At 38.8% G+C, this 23,421-nt stretch overlaps 1 protein-coding gene across 3 annotated transcripts in view; it reads left to right on the top strand.

The window, feature by feature from the left end:
* The window catches only part of MET (MET proto-oncogene, receptor tyrosine kinase), an 86,956-nt gene that overhangs the window by 26,088 nt on the left and 37,447 nt on the right, over window positions 1-23,421 (top strand). For all 3 annotated transcript variants that reach the window (XM_068189913.1, XM_068189915.1, XM_068189914.1), the window contains exons 3-5: window positions 7,265-7,456; window positions 19,300-19,434; window positions 20,832-21,005. In XM_068189913.1, the coding sequence (XP_068046014.1) occupies window positions 7,265-7,456; window positions 19,300-19,434; window positions 20,832-21,005 (501 nt within the window). The remainder of the gene's footprint in view (window positions 1-7,264; window positions 7,457-19,299; window positions 19,435-20,831; window positions 21,006-23,421) is intronic.

The raw sequence follows: 23,421 nt of genomic DNA, 5'->3' as shown, positions 1-23,421 counted from the left end.
GTGCCAAAGGTCTCTGCTGTGCCTGTACCAGTGGAGGGCAGGCAGGTTGTTCTCACCAGCCAGCTGCCCTTCACCTATAAGTACATGGCCACCTATCCACATGGCCATGGAAAACCTGACCGGGGCAAACAGCCAGGCATAAGGGATTGCAGGGAGAGTCTGGTCTCCAGTTGAACTGCATGGGAGAGACACAAGTATGAGTGTGTAGGGGTGAGGTATGAGCATGGCTGTGAGGCTGGGTATGGTTATCTCAGGCTGAATCAGATTTATCAAACTCTTGGCTACAGAGGTAATGGCTGTTCCATCTCTGGGACTGGCCACATGGACGCCTGCATGAGGGACAGGACAAGGAAAAAGGCAGGTCAGGGAGTTCTTTTGGAAAGTACCAGACCACCCCTAGTGGTAGGTAGCTATGCAGACTCTTCCAAGCCCCAGGAGCTATGGAGTTTGGGGGTTAACCTCTCAGTCACCAATGGCTGCAAAAACTACCGTTTTCCTTCTCCTGGTGTCCAGTTAGGGACCTGTCTTTCCTTGCTTCCCAGTGCTGCTGCGTGATGTTTTATCATCTTCTTGATGAAAGCTGGATTTCTCTGTGAAAAAGTAGTATCCATTAAACTACCATTTTCTGCAAAGGGCATAGCTTTATCAGCCAGAGTTACTAATAATGTTCCATTTCCAGACTTTTTAATCAAATTGTTCCACTGAAGGCACGGTTCCCTATTGGTTATTAGTGTGGAAAAGTGACTCTGCTGCTTTCCTCTGGAATTGCACAGAAATCATTTCAGGCAGAAAGTAATTTTTATTTTGTTAAAATGAATATCTGGTCATGTGGTTTTTATGTCTCAGTTTCTGAAGGCCCTTAAATAAATCTAAAAACTAGAACTGGACAAAGTATAATATTCTTAGCCTATGTAGCTTTGTAAATTAGAAAAATTCTACAGTCTCACAAAAAGAGATGTCCAAAATGTATACTAGTAGTTATATAATACTAAGGACACTCCCTGAAGTTGTATAATATACAGATTTGAGCCTTTTTTCCTGGGTTCAGACCAAATTCTAAGACTCCCTAATCCCAGATTAAGTTCACATCAAGTCTGCTGATGACTATTCTGCAATGGGACCATCTCAGCCTCTTCTGAGAGATCTACTTGGATTTCTTTAAGCACAATTCCAAGTTCCAGAGAAAGAGAAGCTGATTATGCAGTGCGCTGTGTGCAGATCTAAGTCCTGGATTCATCCCACCTGGTTTGGCAGGTGGTTGACACATCTAAGCAAGCAATGAATTTTCCTCGTGTTCTGCTGCCAAACAATGAAGAGACGCATAAGTCCTGACAAAGCAGACATCTGCCTTTCAGCTCACTCAGCACCCACCTTACCTCAGCAGTTTTCTACTTACTCTACTTACATTGTGACTCAGGACCACATCTGGCCATCATTATTGCTCACTAAAGCAACAGTAGGTAATTACTATCCAGGAGAGAGCTGTGTTACTCAAACTTTCTAGGTGGCATGTGGGTTTCTGATCTCAGACAGCTTTTGCATGAGACTGGAATTACTCCTCATTTCCAAACATACAAGTAAAACCAGAATCAAATCCCACAGTAAATTTAAAAAAAAAAATTAATAATGCTGAGGCAGAAGATCCATGGCATAAATGGTTCAGAATGCAAGTGTAAGCCATATGAAATTATTACTTGCACTGTCTACAGGGTGTGTGAAAACAAAGAAATGCTAGAGAAATGATCTTGCAGGAAGTGATAATAATAGCTTAATTTTCTTAAGGCAGATGTCACCTTGCTTTTATACACAGCCTGTGGAAATTAGGGCAGATTGCATGATTTTCTTCTAGTTTCTTGAATTCTTTCTATCCCACACATGTCTTGCACCACTGTTTTGGCTAGACATGCAGTTGTTGTGCAATGTTTTGCTGGAATAAGGGTCTCCACACTCAGCATTATCTTTGGATAGCTGGTCTAGATGGAATTCCCAGCTTTTCTATTTTACCACAGCTTGCATGAAGGACTTGCATGAAAAACGCACCTAATAGACACTACAAATGTACAGCAAAACTGCTTTCATCAGCACAATCTCTCCAATGCATTACTTTATTTCTTAAAAAATGTGTAATTAGTCAACACCTCTTCTTTGATAATCTGTATACTGAGTTAAATGCTAAATTAATATAAGGGAAATCAGCAAAACACAAAGATTACTTAGGTCCATTTTGTCTGCTGAATCGATAGGATTTACTTAGTGCTAATGCACTAACCAGATTATGAGAACTAATGCAGTACTGTTCAATGACAAAAGCAAATAACTCTTTGAATGATCTTGAAAAAAGAACATGAAATCATCTTAATTTGTATTAACTAATTACATTTAACATAGATGGTTTTTTTACCTATTTCCTTAAGTGGAGCATCAGTACAGTGACTTCCCCCATCTCATTTTAGGAATAGGTCAAAGCAACAAGTATTAAGAGCTACTGAAATGATATTGTGTAAAATTTTACACTGATGGAGTTATTTTAAAAATTTTACTCTCGGAAAGGAACATGCTTTCTCTGTAGTCCATGTAAAAATCTTTGAATTGCCTTCAAATACATGAGGAGTATTGGAAGAGGGGGAAGGAAGAAGAGAGAAACATTTCTTTGTTTAAAACAAAAAGAGGAAGAAACCCTTTTACCTTTTAGAGTAAAGCTTCATTGTCTCAACAGAAGTTCTTAGAAACAGAGAACCCAGTCCCCTGTCCCAGACATGTTCTGTCCTGCATGAACACTGGACTGAGTTCACAGCACCCACACACCCTCAAGGTGTTGTTCACCAGTCAAGAAGAAACCAGAATCACTGTGTCTCTGCTCCTATGGGAACTGTTTAGCACATGAATTGGCTTCCTCTGGCAAAATTGTGCCCTTCAATATGATTAATTTTTTCCCTTCCTTAGGATTACAAGAATCATAATTACCATGACAATGATCAAGTCACTCTCATCCTCAGACAACTACCTGGCTTCACTGAATTATTTGGGCCAGAATTGCATTCTTGTGTTTTCAACAGGGAGAAGCAGTGATCAAATGCACTTCACACCTGAAGATAAATAATGCAAACCACCCAGAAAATTAAGGTGTATCAAGAACAACAAAGTTACATTAGCTGAAAATACATGGAAATATTTAGAGAGGAAAATGATAAGGTTCTTCTGTGTTCCTCATGGTTACTTTTCCTTTTTAGAATCTGTTGTACATGTAAATTCTTCACCATTATGTGTTTCATTCCAATAGGACCCATTCTGAAAACCGTAGTTTGATTATTCATCTTAATTCGCTGACTTCCACAAGAGAAAAGACAAGGACCTTAGACACTCTCATAGGTTTTAATGGTCTTGGTAACCAATTTGTTATGTAGAATCACCTATTCATTCAGAAACTCTACAGTAGTTTCTTTGGAAAAAGATTTTTGCCATTTGCAGACATCTGGATCCAGGTCATCTAACAATAGCTTATTTCTCCCTACTCCATGTTATGCCACAGACCTTAAGGGTCTTTTCCAGCCTAAGGGATTCTATGGTTCTATGAAAGGAGAAATGCTGTTGGCTCTTGTAGGTGACCACTTCTCTTGAGGGAGAATCCCAGAGTTCCCAATAGCAGAAAAAAATGTTGATACTTAGAATTTTGATTCTTGACAGCCAGCAAGTTAAATGTCATATAAAGAAACCAGCAGGAAATAAAACTCAGGCATATTTCTACTTTCATCGAGCTTTACATCATAACTGCACTATTTTATGATTGGCACTAGGAAATATCACCTAGTTACTTTCAGACCATTTTGCCAATTTGTCAAATTAAATTTTAATGTTAATGTTGTCCTCCGAGTGGCTCACAAGACAGTATGAAATGTTCTGCAGTGATAAGTCATTGATCTCCAGTTTATTCAAGACATTAAACATAATATCAAGACATTATACATAATATCACTTTCTATACGAGCACTGCACTTAACTAAAAGCAGGTTTTGACCAGCTATAGAAGAATGAGCCTGGAGGAATGTTTCTCCAATTTGCAGTCACTGCAAATTAGAGAAAAACTCAACAAAATATATTTGGATTTTTTTTTTTCATGGGTATAGTATTCAGACCAGAGACTAGACTTGTGGAACATTTTTCTGACACAGACCTAACCAGGTATTTTTCTGAGATTTTTCACAAGTTTTTGTAAGAATTCCTTCCCCGCTTTGCACTTTTGGCTTCAAATATGCAACTCTGTCTGAAATACTTTATTTTTATGCTCACTGAAGGTGACATATAAACCATCAGTTAGCTGCAAAACAGTGACAGCTCCTGATAGCTCATCTCAGCGATGTCTAGGGACATTTTTGCCATGTTTGTCTTCTGTGGACCAAACCAATGGTAAATTCCAGAACACCACAGCTTCCCGTATGAACAAATAAGATAACATTAACTATCTTATAGCCTTTTGGACACGGCTGTAAGGCACGGCTTGCTCACACCTCACTGCAGTCCAGCAGCACACCTGTGCCAGCTTATCAGGAACAAAGCCATCTCTGTGAATCACAGGCACAATTGGCACCTCTTGTCCTACAAGAGAAGCAATGTAGCTGAACCCAGGCACTTACCCATGCTCTAATCGTCCATTTCAATAGTTGTGTGATTTCTCAGTGGAACCTGGCATGATATCCAGAGTGCATCATCTGACATCAGTTATTTTTCCACATTGACAGCCAAATGGATAGTTATGTGTATACTGGGAGGGAGGGAGGAAGAGAGAACCAGACTTAAAAGTGTTAACTTAAAGCAGCATGTTTCACAAAGTTCTCCCTGTTATCAATCTTCCTTTAGTTTTCTAAGTAGCCTTTTAATCTCTGCATTTCTACTCAAAGATCAAAGGCTTCCCATTTCTTGAACAGCCAACCCTACATTATGGTTAATCCATGAAGTGCCAGGTTTTTTAAGAACCATATGTGTAACATTCTGCAGGTTCTTCAGCAGATAGACAAAATTATGGCATCTCGGATGAAGGCTGAGCTGACTTTGTGGCTATCTGATTTTGGAGAAGCTAAGAAAGGTGTCAGGGTAAACAGGAAAATCTGGCCACTTTTTCTGAAGCGCTTGAACAGGGTTTCATGAGGCAGCATGTTAGGATGTTTGAATTGTGCTAAAATGACTATGTAGAAGGAAGTACTTTTAAGTTTAGCACAGGAACATCTCTCTGCAAAGTCTTTGCTTATGGAAAAAAGCAGTTACAGGAAAGAGCAAAGATCCCGTGTTGGGGGAGGGTAAAATCAGAAATCTGCCTTATTTCAAAAAGCATGAAAACTGTACATCTTTCTGCACTTGAACTATTCATACTCATTGTATGAGTAATCTGCACAGATGTTTCAGAAATACTTTTACACTGGGTAGGATATGAGTGCCCCAGAGTACAGCTTTTTGCTTGTTTGGTGGCCAAAACAAAGAAAAGCCAAACTTGCCCATTGATGATTTAACCCAGTCAAATACTGGGTTAAAAAAATAAAGTGTGTTCAATGTTCCTAGTTCAAAGTATTAGTTCAGTTCCTGCTGAAAAAAATACACTGTATATTAACAGTTAATAAGAAAACTAATACAGTAAAGCCTTTAGTATGTGGATAACCAAACTGTTAAGTCACTTCTGTACCACATCTAATTTAGAAGCCCTTTTTCTGTATCATTAAGACACTGCACAGAGATGTCAACTGCTCATTAGGTCTGATGTAGGCATTCACCTAAACACTACAGTAAATTGACAGGGCACCTTCAGAAAAGCTAGCACCATTGCTGACTGCAACTCCTAGGGACCACAGAAAACCTCACCCACCAGTGCTGTTGCTGGGCTCAGTTCAGAAACATCACAATTCACCAGCAAAGGGCTGAGCTACTAGGTTGAACATATTGTTGATAATATTTTCAGTGCCTTGGGTTTCAGTCCAGAATTCACCAGTTAGGCCAACAAGAAATTCTTCATTCATTGCTTTCTTTTTCATACTTTGTGGAAAGACAGCTGAATCTAGAAAAGAAGACAGTAAAATTTTACTTCTACATGCTCTTTAAGGGTATGATGCAGATCTATTTGACTTAGTAACTAGACTCGTGACTGTCTTGAAAAGGTTTAATTCAAGCTTCTTAAAAGATTTTTTAAAAACATGTTTTTAAAACATGTTTTGTGACAAAAAACAAATCAGTTAAAAAAATAGGAGAAATTAAACTCACTATTGATTTCAACAGAGGGAACCACCATAAGATCCTTTATAATCTTCCTAAATGCTTATTCATTAAGTATGTCACAGTGGGAACATACTATATGACTTCCAAATTTGAACTGGTTAAAGATAACTTAAGGGATTCCTGATTATTATCCATATACAATGTCCCCAAAACAGATTATATAATATCAATAATAATGAAATTATCAGTTAATAGATTACTATTAAATTGTTAGGAGGTTATATTCTTTTTCAGAGATAACTTAAAGTGTATTGTTCAAGACTTTTTCCAATGAAAATTAAAAACATGCAATCTCTATTCCCCAAATGAAAGAGAAAATCCTGCAAATGCGGCTAATATTTTAGTACATTCAAGACATCTAGAGATCAGATGAAATAAATGCATGAACCACAGATGATAAGTACAATAATCTGAGTAATTATCAAAATCTGTCTTTCCCTTAGTTTCATTTAAATACACAATCAGAAACCTATTTTTCCTAACTTATCTCACTTTTCTTTCTCTGGCTTCTTTTCCACTTTAGTGTCTTATCTCTGAAAAAATGTGGTGAAAATAGAGGGAGAAGAATATTGGAAATTGTTATTTTAATGTAAAAAATCACGCTGTTGTTAGAGAATCTTTTTTTTTGGAAACTGTTTTAGAAGTAGGTGTGTCACTGGGCAGGCTCTGCAGTACAAGAATTCTCAGACTTTTGGAGAAGCAGCATTAAAGAAGTCACTAAGAAAAAGGATACCTTGATAAATGTGCTTAAACACGTATAATCTAGTTAAATAAAGAACCTATGTCTTATTCCTGCAGACATGATTTTAAAAGCTAATAGAAACATTCCCATAACATTAAGAAGTTTTTGCCTTCCTCATGAAACATCATAACTGATGAAGCAATTAAGTTTGAAACATCTTAAAATACTTTTGGTCGAATGCATTTGTGCTAAATGACTTCATTCTGACAAAGATCTATTGCTACTCGTAAAGGCAGTACTCATCTGTACTTCATTTTCAAACAGGCTTTTTCAAGAAATGCTTCGTACTGCAGAGCACAAGATGATGAATATCGCTTAGAAGTTACGACTCCTCTGCAGAGGGTTGACTTGTTCATGGGCCAGTTCAACAGTGTCCTGTTGACTTCGATATCCGTCTTCACCAAAGGGAACCTTACCATTGCTAACCTGGGAACTTCAGAGGGCCGCTTCATGCAGGTAAATATTACCATGTTACTACAGTAACTTCACCATAAAAAGCCATACTAGCGTTTAGCAGGATGGTGAAATGGCAGGAGAATTACTACTTCAGCTTAAAAAGGCATTAGAAAATTGAAATTACCAAATAAAATACAGCTTCTGGAATATAAGTAACGTGTCTAATAGACCATTCAGTATTTTAAGTGTTTACCTGGAGTTTGTGGTTTGAAACAGTGGTTGAGGCAAATTCTACCATGATCTCCAGCTGTCTTAGTTCACAGAACAATTCTGGTCCATATAAACAAGAGTTCTTTCAAAGAAGACTAAACTGAAATTATGGTCTTGGATAGACATCAAATATGCCTCAACTCCAGCTGGGGCAGAAAGGTCTAAAACAGTGAATGATTATTCAAACAGCTTCAAAAATACACTTTGTATGTATCTACACTCTAGAGGAACAGATTAAATCTATTCAATGTAAAATGCCAAGACAGTTTATAATGTAGAAGCAGGAGCCTCAGCATTAGTTGTTTCTATATACTGATCCACTCCTCTGGCACCAAATTCCTTGCTAGTGTACCCATAGCCTATGACTCAAAACTGTAGAATTGAGATTAGCTCTTTCTCCACCTACTTTCAAGTTTCTCTGAACGTGTATTAGATTTTCAGGCTCTTGCTCACTCCTATCTCACTCTGTTCTTTTGAATTACTGTTCTTCCTGTCCTAAAACAAGCTTTTCTTAAAAAAGTGATAAGTCACTCTCCTGAGTAGTCTATCTCCCTCCATTAAGTACATAACTAATCTAGACAGGTAGATTATGCTACATGACTTTTTTGTAGGTGACTAATTAAATAAATACAGCACATATAAGCAGCCGTCTTTTAAAATCTTGGCAGTCAAAATCAAACACCAGAAGGCAAAGACAAAATACTTCGAGTTCACCCAACTTACTTCAAGCACTATCATCCTGTAGTAACTTCCTTGGAGAGCTTGGGTTCTCCAGGTGCCAGAGGCCAGCCTCGATTTGCATCTCAGCCTGGATCCTTCTTGCACCCAAGGACATGTGTTATTTCAATTTACCAGTACTATTTGTCTTTTAGGAAACTCCCTGAAATATCAATAGCCTTCTGGCCTTCTTGCTCTGTTGGCTGTAAAGAGTCATCAAAGTTACTGAGAAGACCATCAGTTGCTCTGCCATTCCAGTTTTCCCATTTCCCATAAGCTTCCATTAGAAAATAGCTGGGCACGTGTAGCCTTTAATGGAACGAAACCTTTCCTTTCTTCTCTCCCTTCCCCTCATTTTCTTGCCACATGCAGTGCATAGGGTTATATATTGTTCTCAGTATATGCACCCTGTCTGGATGAAGGGAATCCTATGCCTCCAGTCTTGTGCTCAAACTGGACACAGAACCAGCTCCATAATGCAAATTCTGTAATGCTTCTACAGGCAAAGAGTTCAAAGTGATTTGCCACAAAGGACAGATGAAAAAGTAGAGAAAATTATGTTTCGCTTCCCCCCCAAAAAAAAAAATTAACAAAACTTTCAGTGACAGTCCTGCCAGTTTTATCCTAATTTCCCATGATGACCTTGGTAAATTTAAGCTGCAGTTTGTCTTCTGTGCAGGAAAGGCAAATGCTAAGAGCACACTGAACATGGGCCCAAACTGCACTCTGTTCTTGGAAGCAGATACTGATTCCCACAGCGAAATGAGCAATTTGTTTAACCTTTCTGAACTAATTTCCTTATCTACAAAACACAATTAATAACAACTACTCTCTTACTCCCAGCATTACTTCTGGGCTGTCACAAAGCTTTTAGGAAGGTTTGGTAGAAAGCACAAGGGAGCATTATTTTTATTTATAATGTTCTTTAAATTATTCATTCAAATCCTGCAGCACACACTTCATTCAGATGTTTGCCCAACTCAAGGAACAATTAAATATTTCCAAAATACATTTCCCATTCCAGGTTCAGTTACAGATCAAAAGAAAAGGCTATTGTGTAAACTGCACATGGCCATTAGCAGAAATATTCTCATCATTGAATCAGACTGGCTTCAGCTACAGGGGGAAGTCAGCATTGGGCTCATATTGTACTAAATCAGAGCTCTTTATTTGAGGGTTGGGTGCAGCTAGCAGGAGAATAAGCATACTGGCTACCTTTAATGATACTACCTCCAAATAAAAGGTTAGTTTTATTTGTTTTGTCTTTAAATTATTTTGGAAGGATGCCAGATCTGTAGGATACAGAAGACAAAGATTTTTTCAGATTTTAATGTCCTCGTACCTTTTTTTTTCTCTAATAGTGATCTAGGAGTCCTTTCAAACATGTTCATTAGGAAATGCCCAACTAAAGTAGATTTGTAGTGTTTCTATGGAAATATAGCTATTAACAGCAATGAGATTTAGATCACTAAAAATTAAGCTATTATATGACCATTACTGAAGTAAAATGGGTAAAAAAAATCAGGATAATCTAACAATGGCTTAATTAATCAAAAAGATATCCCCAAAGACTTCCACATATTTTTAGCAAAGGAATGTAATGTTCTTTTTTGTTTCATTCACAAATCTGTTGGAACATATCACAAAAAATCCTCAGCTCTTCACTTATGCATTTCACTTTTGCACAGTCATTTACACTGATTTTTTTAGGTCTTTGTACAACCACATACTGGATTTTCCTGTGCAATCTCCTTGTAACTTGTAGCTATTCAAAGCTGACTTCAGACGCAGGCATGCTTTCAGAGAAAATTAGTTACAAAATTCTACCTATCAGGGAATCTGTTTTAAAACTGGTTGTAATGTGTTAGTATTTTGAGAACATATTATCATGCCAAGTATTTAAAAGCAAAACAAAAAAATATTAATGTATAGCTTTTTATATTTAGAAAATCAGCTCAGCCCTTCAAGAGCACCCAGTTCATCTTGTATCTTCTTTGAAATACCAAATTTTACTATATTTAGACAATTTGGTTTCTGATATAAATTTCAGTACTAGCAGCCATCCATGAGATTAAAAGCAGTAGTAATACAGTATCTCTGTCTTTGACAACAGCACCCTGAAGTGTCCAGGTATGCATCAGTTTGGTGAAAGTAGTGAACATTTGAATCACATTTTTTCTATATTAATTGAGGGTTTCTTTTAGTTGTTACGAAACATTTAGGGGTGGGGGGACCAGGGGGGTACTTCTTGAAAATTTAGTGATCATGTATTTAAACTGCGTTGAAGCTCCAAGCCTGCGCTGTGGAAGCCAGTAGGTGCAGCAGCCAGCTACTGAACCTGAGAGAAATTTATTTGAAAATGTTTCTCATATACCCCCATTATACTTGCTTATACTTGATCAGCAGCCAACCACTTGAGTCTTTTTTTTCTTTCCTCTTTCCTGTCATCTTGCCATCTCCTTTTGCTTTTCTTCTACTCATCACTTTCTACCTTTCTGCATTCCTCTTGTCTCCAACTCTACTTCTGTCTCCATCTATTTTTATCTCTTTACCTCATGGCTATAGCACAGCATTGCTGCAAAATTGAACAGAATTAACATGTACGTTTTTCCTTCTGTAGATGATGGCTACTAGATTCTGGGGTTTTGATGTATTTAGCGATTTATCGCAGTCAATAGTTCCTAACTTTACAAGTGATTCCCCCAAAGCTTACAGCATTACCCGTCAGAATTGCTAATAACCCAACTCAGAACATAGCCTAAATTTTACATAATTAACAAAAGCTTTCTAAAGAACCAATAATAATCAGAATGCAAAAGCAGGTATGTTTTATCCAACCAAGGAATACTTACCTGTTGTCGTCTGCTTTTAGTTCGATAAAATAGAATTATTCACTTGAACAGCTTTGGAAAGCACTATTACTGGAAAGTAAATATAGCCTCCTTCACTAAATGTTTATTTTTTTTCAGCCAAAATCTGGAACTAAAATAAAACCAATCTGGATGGCCCAAATTCACAAGATGCATGTGTTCTTCTAAGGAGGATAATTAGGGCCACGAGGTGAATTCCAGATCTCTCCTGAAAAGTACTGCAGCCCATTCACATACTGAGCATGTTTTGGCTGCTTCAGAAATGTCAAATCTGTATTTGGCCATGAATAGATTGGAGTTTGTAGTTTACTAAATATTGTGGAGTTTCTGTTACAAAACAGACCAGTAATAATTTTTCTAAGACAGCTGACATGCATGAGACAGAAAAGAAAAATGGTTTTACTTCCTTCCTAAGCTGGAGCCTGACAACAAACTTTTTTTTCCCTTCTCTTATTTTTTTTTTCCCTCTGCTGAGAAGTTGCAGCTGTTTCAGCCTTTCTTATTGTGCTTGTTTTCAGACTGTGACTGGGAACACAGACTGTAACTACAGCTGTTGGGTGCAAAGTGAATCAGGTATTTCACAGTGGTTATTTGATTAGAAAACAGCACCCAGTCACACTGCTATAGCTGAGGGGAGTCAGATTTTCAGCTGGTGTAAAACAGCCTTATTCTGCCCAAACCAAACTACTCTGAGAATACAGAGTATTCACAACTCTTTTTGCAACTGGAAAAGACACTTAACATCACCAGCCAGTATTTTGGGAAATTATAGTTTGTGAAAAACTGTAATTTTGTGAAAAAAATCCCACTCCATGATATATTGAGATAAAATATATATTTTTTTTTTCTGCTTGGTTTCAAGGCGTTTTGGGTTTTTTCTACCTAAAATTGGCATTATTTCAGAGAGTGTTTTTAGAGTGATGATGAAATGAGTTCTTCAAGAAGGGGAAATCTTTGTGGTAGCACTGGGAAGTGGGAATGTCTACCAAGATTTATTCTTAAAAGCTCACATTTGGTCTGGCTGCAACAATGAACAAGAGATCAATGCCCTTGACGTAGCAGAGGCTGGATTTCAGCCTGAGAGTATGTTTGGAAGCAGAATAGTGCACGTGCCCCCACACTTGAAGCTGGTGTCAGCAACATAGCACCCCAGCAAAAGCACCACAACTGCTTGTTCGTGACCTTCTTGAGGAAGAGGGGACTAGAGAAGTTTTTGCTGTATGTTTTGCAGCTACAATGGGCAACCACTCTCTATAGGTGCAATTTTGGCTGCAGGGCTACCTCATCCTTCTGACTATGCCAGGGAAACTCAGTGCACAGCGGAGCAGCAGTAGTGCTGAATGAGGGACCCCACCACAGGCCCTCTCATCTTCATGGTTCAGTGGGACACCCATCCATCCTGTTGCTTCTGGAGGTGAGGAAAGGGTCTTCCCATGGACATATATAGACTCTGAGGTGCCATCAGCCACATGCTGGCTGCAGTCCTGTCCCATCTGGCTGAGCGTGAGCCAGCTGAAAAGCCAAGCATTAGCAAACCGTGGTAATGCACTGTCATGTCTGAACAGATTCTGGACAGAAAATGGCTTTGGGCACAAAAACCAAAGTGTGATGGTACAGATAGGCCCTGCTGAAGTACTGCACACCAGGCAACAGGCCACTCATCCTCCCAGGGGGTTCTCTGCACTTGTTAGACATGCAACAGTACAGATTAACGTAAGCCTTATTCTAGAACCATTATATCCCAGTATTTTTAACCAGACTTTTTGCTAAGAAAGGTTGTATGCAGTTATAATGAAGGTTCAAGGAGCAGAATTTGGCAGGGGCCAAGATGGATAAGGGAGAGGTATGAGGCAAGTAAAAGCACAGAGTCATAGCTTTCTCAGTATGCTCCGGATTCTGGCACTTAGTGACCCAGAGACCCTCTGAGCTGGAAATTGCACCCATATTTGTCACTTAATAGTCATTTATGGACTCCTTTCTCCTCAATTTTCTTGCTGGCTTTTAAACTGATTTTTGTTTTCTCCTCTGTGGTATGCTGTGACAATGACTTTCGTAATTTCATTCTGCTTTGAATGATAAAGAGCTTTTTGGGTTTTCCTTTACCTGCTGCCTTATCATTTCTTTTGTTGCCTTTGATTTTGTCTGATGAGGTATAGGAATGGGGCACTCAAAAATCAGTGGTTTGGGAAATTCTCACACACTAATCTGTTGTCTTTCACATCCAAGTAGACAGAACACTTGATAAACACACTCATTTCCCAGGAATACTTACGATTAAAAACAAACACCACAACCAAACTTTAACACACATCTCATTTCCCCAAAAAGAGAGAACTTAGCATGTGTTGTAGCTGCTTTCAGAGACTACATGCCAGGGAACATAATGTGTGCTACAAAAATCAGTGAAAAAAAAAATCACATCTGCTTTTTATTTGTAACTGCATTCAAGGACTGGGAAAATTTGTCCCAGAATTCAGCAAGAGAGCCAAGTCTTCAACATTGCTCGCCTCTTGCAAACAGCAAAGCAGCAAGACCTCACCACTCCAGGAATCAAGACTCAGAGCCATGGTGCCTGTCAGCAAAATGAGTTGACACAGAGCAATGAAATTCAGAGCTTTGCATCTTTCACTGTGCTCAGTCAAATCCAGTTTATACCATAGTATACTAGAAGCCACATGCACCTTTGAATTTATCAAATTCCTCTTGATCCGGCTCCTGTCCCTCCAGACAAATGCCATTGTGATAAAACCCACCTGTGCAAGTGGCAAGCCATATTGCACTTGAAGCAAGTGCAAGAAGGTCAAGAAATATATGAGCATGGACTTTAAACCCTACAGAGCCTGGAGGAGGAAAGAGTGATGGGATGCCCATGGAGTCATTGCAAAGGCTGTCCTCAGTGCCCACTGTTGTCCTGTCTCAGTGGCCCAGCAATTCATCTGGCTTTTCAATACTGGCAGTCTGACCTATTTAAGGCTAAATTCAAACTGTGCACACAAGCATTTGTAGGAATGTGAGTAGCTGCAATCCTTCCATCTTTAATTTTAAGCCAACACAAAACTGTGGCAAACTCTTGATAAGTAGCATTTTCATATTGGTAGCTCAACTTTTGACATTTATGATAGCAAGTTTTTCTGTGGTAAAGAATGTATCTTGATTCTCCCAGGAAAAAAAGGTATCAAACACTGCATAATGCAAAATCCATGTAGCCAAATTAAAATTAACACCTGGTGCTGAATAACTGGTTTGAGAGCGCATATGTTTTAATATTCAGTTTGAGTAGAAAAGCTTACACTCTTCAGAAGAGATCCATTATATTCTTCATGGATTAGAATGATATACAGCATTTAGAGAGCTACATATGTGCCCTTTGCAAGGCTAGGCTGCATATCCCAGGGCATTTGAGGCATTGCACAATATAGTTAACCCTGAGCCTGTCTCTGCTGGATAATGGCATACACCTGCCAGACATCTAGGGAAAAAATAACAATATGATACTTAGATTGGATTCCTTTTAGAAGGCCTCTCATTTTTGCAGAAGGTATTTCAACATGTAGACAGTAACATTTGTAATTCAATCCTGCTGACTAGCAGAACTGAGCATCAGAATGATTTTTAAAATAAGCTGTTGTATGTTTGTTTTCAACTCAAGTTATTACAGTCTTAATTGCCATACTACACACAGACAAACCTAGACTCAAGTCTTCATATTTAACATTAATACTAGCTGATGGCAATGAAATAATACTTAAATTAATAATTTTAGTGTTCATGGACCTAAGTGATCACTGACTTCCAGTATAACTTCCAGTATAAAGAATACATTAATATATTCATTAATTAATTAACTGTTGGCTGTTATCTTCATGGAAGTAGTCTGAGCTATGCTGGAAGAAAATGTTTTTTTTCTAAATAGAGAGAAATAAATATTGTGTTTGTGGTAGCTACTGCTATTGAACATGATTCTCAAAAGATATCAGAAGAGCTACACATTTAAATGAAGGGTCCATCTAGTTCAGTGCTGTGTCTCCAGTGGTATTGACAAATGAATGCCTAGTGACCCAGACACACATAGCTTCAAGCTTCTGCTTCAAGTCTCCAACTATTTTCTTTTCTGGGAATTTCCTGAGCTATTGATTTTCGTCTGTTCAGCTCTTTTCATGTACCTGTGGAGTTTCCCTTTGAATATGCATTTCTGTTGCATTCTCATCCTTTGGCAGGGAGTACCATAGGTCATCAGGTACTGCTAGGATGTCATATTCTTTTGTTTCCCTTGAACCCAAGTCTTGTTTTTGTCTTTTGATGGTGTTTAGAATTTTTGTTATAATTAAATCATGGAATAATAGAATCATGTAGGACTGAAAACACCTCTAGTATCATTGAGTCCAACTATTAACTTAACACTGCCAAATCCACAACTAAACAGTGCCCTTAAGTGTCACTGTCTTTTTGAGTCACCAGAGACTCAACCACTTCTCTGGGCAGCCTGTTCCACTGCTTGACAGCCCTTTTGGCAAAGAAATGTTCCCTAAAATATAATCTAAACCTCCCTTGGTGCAACTTGAGGCCATTTCTTCTTTTCCTATCACTCGTTATTTGGGAGACGAGACCAACCCCAAGCTGGCTACAACCCCCTTTTGGCCAGTTGTAGAAGAGAGTATATGGTTGGTCTCTACCCACTCATGATTTTCTATTTCTTTTTCATAGAGATTCCACACGTACTATCCTCAATCGTTGTTCATTACAGTCTTTTGATCATCTCTGTTACTTTTCTCTGAGCTTTTCCCCTTTTCAACATGCTCTTTTTTGCCAGAAGGCAAGTAGAATTGCACTGAGATTTTACGTTTCAGGCAAGCCATGAATTTATATGGTATCAGGGTGTTTTCTGGTTTGTTCTCTAATCCTTTTCTAATAATTTCTAAGTTTTTATTAGGTTGGTTTTGGCTGCTGCTAAGCAGTTAGATAACTATCTAACATATACTGCTTCAAATTATTTTTCTTTGTTGTAGTTCAGCTGCCATTTTATTGCCTTGATATGCTGTCTTGTAAAATCCTTTTGCCATCCTTCATAGTCTGTCCTTATCCTGACCACCCTGAATACCTTCAGATCATCACAAAACTTTATAACTGGACTGCTCAACCACTTTTCTAACTCATTTACGGGTGTATTGAACAGTATGAACCCCAGCACAGACAGCTTGTGAAACACCTCTGGTGACTTCTTACTATTGCAGTCACTGACCATTTACTACAAATGTCTGATTGTTCTCCTTTGGTTAATTATCTGTGCTAGACCTTCGTCACTCCTAATTGCTTGAGTGGAGGCGTGGAAATAAGCTTTCATTTCTCTTATACTCCGGAGAAATGCATGGTTAATAAATTACTTACTGAAATGAAAATAAAACAAAAAAAAATCCAATACCCACTCTCCCCCCCAACAAAAAAAAAAAAAAAAAAAAAAAAAAAAAAAAAAAAAAAAAAAAATCAAAACCCCCAGGATTTTATAGTCTTTGCAGAGGGAAATTCACCTATAGTACTGAACCATTTTCATGGTAGTGGTCCCTGTATTTTGGTGTGTCCATGACAGATGAAATTTATGCTGCACACATACCAGCTCAGTTCCAAGCTATAAAAATCAGAGCTTTATGAGAACGACACTGGAGTCCTAAGTAGCCTCTTCCTCCTGCTGTAGAAGCTGTCTTCGAATTGCTTTTTTTTTTTCAGGATTATGTTGGATAAGGGTAAGATAGAATTTCAAGGACTGGGCTGATGTGTTCAAAAATCACACAGTTGTGTGGACCAAAAAGAACATTTTTGCATCTAGTATCTGTTATAGCAGCACCGTAGGCTGGTAGATTAGTTTTAAGTAAAATCCAAACTTTTATTCCATGAGCTAGGAAGTGTAATCCGAGCTCCCTGTATGTCATGAGGTCAAAGTCTAGTCACTTGGGCTTTGAGCAGGTGATTTGACTATCAACCTCAGTAAAATAAAGGTCAGTCAGTGTTTAAAGTACCGAGTAATTTTTCCAAGATTGTAGAGATGGAATCCAAATTTTCATGTATTGCTCTGAGGTTCGAATGCAGATGTGTTTAAAGAGTTAACACTGTGGCTCAATCAGAAAGAATGCTTGGCAATAAGAGGAAGCCTGGATTAATGATGGAAAAGAATTCTTAGCATTTTATAGCAGTGGGTATTCGAGATGAGACACGGCTAATGATCAACTAAAAAGGTATTTGCAGCTGTGGTGCTACCTCTCCCCATAATGCCAACATTAATCAAGCTTTTTCATGCAGCTTTCCAGTCCATTCTATTTTTCATTGTCCTGAATAGAAAAACAGAGCTCATGCCCTATTACTCTGAGTCAGAGACCATACTTCTGTGTCACCAGAAATGATCATACTTTATTGATTTCTAAAATCTGTACTTTCTGTGCTGTGAAATAAATCCATAGCAAAGCCTGTAACAAAGGCAGTTTCATTTTTAAAGAAAAAAAAGCCTCTTGCAACCCCAAACTATAAATACCTCTGGGATGTGAAGCAGTTATCGGCATGAATTAACTGCTCATATATTTTATTTAAGTCTTGAATTACATCAAAACAGCAGCTATAATTACAGCATCTCTAAGTCTAGGTTTGGAGTCAGCCATCTTGTTGAAAGCCCTTGGCTGTGTGAAAAGCCAGTGAAATTGTGTAAGTCAATGTCCTAGCTGTTCTGATTCTGCCTTCGGAATCAGAAGAAAAGCTTCATTATAGTAAAAAATGAAACATTTGACATACAAGTTATTTCCAGAATGGCTTCAATCTTTTTAAATAATGAACCTCATTGAATCCTAACTTCTCAGCAAATGTTGATTATCTAAATTCCTTAAGTAAACTACACGTGATACAGCTTTTGAAACATGAACATGAGCTTCCCTCATGTAAACAATCCTCTGCCTTTGTTGCCTGATGCTATCACATTTGGGCACACATCCTTCTGGATTGCAGGCCCAAGCCTATAAAATCTTGCTATCAAATATCCACCCCGATCTGCAGATGCTTTATGCCTCCGCTTAACAGCCATGACTCATCCCGTTAAAGTCAACAAAGTTACAGTAGTAAAGTTAGGCGTGTGTTTGCAGGAATGGGCCCAGATTCTCAGAAGAATTTAGGTAACTCAAGATGCAGAGAGATGAGTAGTGAGGGAATTTCATACTAGTGTGACTAATCTCCCTAAGATCTCCTAAAACTGAGAGAGAAAAGGGGGGGTTGGGAGGAGGGGAAGGTTTTAGCAAAGGGGCTTCAGGATGACTAAATTAGGCTCCTGTTTTGGAGCATCTCCTAAAGGAGCCTCCGCCATTCCCTGTAATTTAAGTGCTTTGAATGCTCAGTCCTGGACACCCGGCTCACACAGAAATCAACAGGAGCCAGAGCTCAGGGTGCCCAGCCAAACCTTGCCAGGAGCTTGTCAGAGCAATAGCCATCTGGGCAGCTCTGGGTGTTGAGCTCTGGGTACTTGTGGCTCTGAGCGGTGCCCACAGCGGTGACCTGCAGTGCCTGGCATAGCTTTGCAATCTAACTGCCCCACGTGCAGCAAGACCAGAGGCTGTTGACACAGGTTAAAGTTTGCTTTTCAAACTGAAGGACCAAAGTGAAAATAGAAGGAAATGTTTTTGACTTCTGAAGACCTGGAGTTTTAAGATTCTTTTAAATAGATATTGTAGATAAAGTTCTTCGTTCTTAAATGTATAGGACTGTCTAAATGACCTATTTTCATTTTTTATGGTGACGTATAAATACCTGAAATTGAAGGGCTAGGAAACATACAGTGACTCCTGCATATTTTAATAAATATGGTGTATTTTGAGGATCCTCTAACAGCCATGATTTTGCTGTATTAAATAAAGTAGATTTTATAGCACTTTAATCAGATTATGATGGAACATTATGCAAAATATTATGCAACGTAATGCAAAGTAATTAATGCAAGCAGAGAACATGAGATAGCTGAGCAGCATGCATTTGGGTTACATACTGCCTGCTGATTTTCAAAATTTCTTTCTTTCTTAGATAGTGGTCTCCCGTTCAGAATCCACAACTCCACATGTCAGCTTTCAGCTAGACTCCCACCCCATCTCTCCCCAGGTTTTTGTCAAGAATTCGTTAGCAGATGATGGCTATACCCTGGTAGTGACTGGGAAAAAGGTGAGTGGTTCATAATCTAATCCTCCTGTGCCCTGTGTAAACCTGCCTTCAGAGCAGCAGCTATCAGCAAGAGCAGCTGTTCACACTGCTGCTTTCTGCACTGCATTGTCATGGCCCTGCCATTCCCTCGGAACACTGGGGGTGCAAGTTTCCTCCAAGATATATTTTTTTTCCCCTGCTAAACAAACTGGCAGACTAATACTGAGAAATGTTTAAATAATGTAAGAGCTGGTGATATAAACCAACAAAAGCCAGGAAATGCAAATTTTAAGGCTAAAAACCCGTCCTTAATTCAAGTGTTTGCAAAGACAAAACACACAATGGCTTAAGAAAAGAATGGTGCTCAGTTTCCTGGCTATTCTTGGTTTGTGTCATAGCATTGTAACTTTTTAAGGACGGTTGTGTGTGCAAGAGTTACATGCATGTCTTTAAAACTGTAAGTCAGTAAGGCTTGAAAATTACTTTAGCATATAGTCTACAAAGAGTTAATAAAAGATGAAGAGTAATCATAAATATGCTATTGTCATAAGTAGATATGCATTGAAGAATAGGTTTAAAACATCAGCAGATATTATTATGGATAATCCTAAACCATAATCGTAAGCAATAATTTGACCCCTTGAGTTCTGTAAGGACTTACAGAAATACATCAGCCATAAAGATTGTTATTAATCATTTACTAGAAATGTATGAGTTATTTATAAGAGTGATCTTCAGAAAATGTACAAAATAAATTTAAGGAAGGTCCTGAAGTATAAAGGAATACGAGGCACTTATACAGTAATGTAATTATATATTGATTTTAATATTTTGACCAAAAATAATTCTTACATGTTTAGAGTGACTATTTCATAACTATTCTGATATTTTAAGTAATATAAATTTTAACTTGTATTTTAGGTAAAGTATGGGGTTTTTGATGATAGGTGTTAAAAACAAGTACATGGGCAGTCATATGCTGTAAGTGTGCCACAGATATGAATACAGCCTCCCCAAAGCTGAAATAGCCATCATGCCTATTTTTACAAATGCATAAACTAAGGCATACTGAAATACACTGTATAAACTAAGGCACACTGAGATACAGAACTGGGAGGAGCACACTGCTGTTTTCTTTCTCCATCAGCAAAAAATGCTATCTTGCTGTAAACACCAGATGCTGGTAGTAACTGTATATAACATTAAGATGCCTTTAGGGTTTCTCCCAAGCGAATTTAAAATCATGTCAGTTAAATTACTTATAAGATCCTATAATTACTGAGCTAAAGAGAAGTCGAACTGTGGCTTGCACATCTGAAATCTGAGTAGCACCAGCATGCTATGCATAAATAGAGATTCTCTTTGCCACTTAGTGCATGTATTAAAAGGATGTATGCATCATGTCTCTCCATCGACAGATAACAAAGATCCCTCTGAAGGGGCCAGGCTGCCATCACTTCAGGTCCTGCAGCCAGTGCCTGCTGGCACCGGCCTTCATGCAGTGTGGCTGGTGCAGCCAGCAGTGCCTCAGGTCTTCGGAGTGCCCCAGCAACACCTGGACCCAGGACACCTGCTTGCCTAGGGTTTATGAGGTAAAGTGGTGGATTTCTCACATTTATCTCTTTAGGGAAGAAGTCTGCACTCTGTAAACATTTTCTATTCATGTAATCGTGATAAATTGTTAGCTTTCCTCAACTTCCCCTCAGCCTTAATGTCCATGAATCCTCTGACTGAATGCACATGGTCTCCCTGAGTGCTGTGGGCTGAGATGCTCATGGATGGACAGGTTTGTCTGATCATCCTTACCAGCCTTGGGAGATCCTTGGCCCTACAAAGCAATTCTGATGGGTCTGAGCCAGCCTGGCAGGTGTCTGACAGGAGAGCCAGTCACAGAAAGGAGCATTCCTCCTCTTAGGCTTCTCTCAGAGACAAAAGTGGAGGAAAGCACTTCCTGCCCAGAGCCACCACAGCCTGATCCAGCACGAGAGGTCTCTCGCTCCCACTCTTCATCCATCCCCGTGCTGGCTCCAGTGTTGGAGAAAAGCCTGGTGTCTCTTAGTGAGAAAAATCCCTTCTTTCCCAAACCCAAGCTCCTGGAGAAGTTGTTTTTCCATAATATCCTTCCCTGGCTCCTTGTTCCTGTCGGTCCACTTGGCACCAATGAGGAGCAAGCCTGTAGCTGCACCCCCGAGACAGGGGCAGCCAGAGGCTGCTGCCAGCCAGCCAGAGCTCATCAAGGGGGTGTGAGAACAAGAAGGCATGGATGAGCAGAGAGCTGCACTGGCATGGTCCAGTTTTAATTCAGCTATGGTTAATGCAGGATTTGTACTGTACGTGGGACCAAATCTTCCCGTGTGAAGTGTGACATGACTGTTAAGGCAGAGGTTTGTAGGGTTGATGGACTAGAAATCAAAGGGAAGGACAAGCATAAAACTTTCTGGTAGCATTTACTAACACATTCACTTGTGTTAGTGCATTTAAACTACATTGTGTAGTTAAAAATACATTTTCCATTATTAGAATGCAACATATAAGCAGACATGAAATTTTGATATGCCAAACTCTTAGAAAGGGAGAAAAGGTGGGTTTAAAATAAATAATGTATTTCTTTCATCCAGGCATATGATTTCATGTACAACAAAATTTTCAAGTTTTAATGTTTTAGACAAAACTGCTATTAATCTGGAAAGAAGTATAGAAACACATGTTTACAGGGTTGGTTTTCTCCATATTCACCTTTCACACACAAAATTTATGATTATCACAGGCAATATTCAGTAAAAAACCAATGAAGAGTTATAGGAATCAAACCCAAAATGCATGGAAGATGGGAGGGGGAGGGGCAGTTTGCCTGCCTTCTATGGGCATTTACTAAGGGCAAAGGAGATGCACAAAACTTGTTAATGCAGAATGTGAACAGTTTACTTCTCCTTTATACAAAAATACATTTATTTCAAAATGGTTATATTAGATGGTGAAATAATCCTTTCCAGCATTAGTCTGTATGAGACTGAATCACCAATTTAAGGGTATGCAGTGAGAATTAATTCTTATATATTTTTCTGTACCTCTGCAGGCCCAAGGTACTCACCTATCCTGCACAGTTTTTTTCATCTTTTCTAGAGCTCAAGCACCATTAATGTTTTTTTAATTTGCAAACTTTCCAGCAGTGGCTATATATTTCCATAGCTCAAAAAATATTTCTCAGGCTCTGAACTGCTTAGTTTCTGATTTTCAGAGGGGCTGAACTCATGTAGCCCTCTTTAATTTCAGTTTTGAATGTGTTCACTCACCAGTTTTAAGAACCAAGAGCCTGGAGCCCATGCACAGGTACTTAGACCAAGAGGTGTGTCCCTCACAGCCACAGTCCCTGTGAAGTGCTAGGAGGGGAGCACACCTTGGACGTGGGGCTGGGTAGGTACTCCCCTTCCCCAAGTGGCTCGGCCCAACCTGCTCAGCACAAGCCCAGTCTGCCCCTGTAATGAATATGGATCTGTGACACTGATGGATCTTTAAGTGAATCTCGAATTACTACATGCCGATGTTGGCAGAAGTTGCTTCCAGAAGGTTTGTAAGGAAAAAAGTGCAGCTGGATACTTAAATCCATTGGATTGCTAGCTGTTAAGACAAATTTCATGCTCTACTGGACCATGACATTTAACATGATTACTGAAAAAAATATAAAACAGATTATTCATCATCTTCTGATCTGTCTTCAAACTCACTTGCATAAAATGTAAGAAACAAGCTAGTTTTGTTCCTGACAAACAGAGGATGACCTGCTTTTCGTAGTATCTGAAATTCAGTCCAAACCTCTCCCTAATATTTTGCAGCTTTCAGAGGGACAGATTGCTTGAGATATGTCATACGATCACTTTAACCTGCGGGAAACAGATTGCTCCCTGAGGGTCTGGTCCAGTGGATGTTAGCTAAGTGTTCAATGACATTTTCCCAAGTTATTACACAGACTGGTGTACAGTGGGGAAAAAAAAATTTCCTCTCAGGAGG

This window comes from Anomalospiza imberbis, chromosome 5, assembly GCF_031753505.1.
Source record: "Anomalospiza imberbis isolate Cuckoo-Finch-1a 21T00152 chromosome 5, ASM3175350v1, whole genome shotgun sequence".
In the NCBI taxonomy this organism is placed as follows: domain Eukaryota; kingdom Metazoa; phylum Chordata; class Aves; order Passeriformes; family Viduidae; genus Anomalospiza; species Anomalospiza imberbis.
Note: the sequence above shows the minus strand (reverse complement) of the source record. Positions and strands in the feature narration are given on the sequence as shown.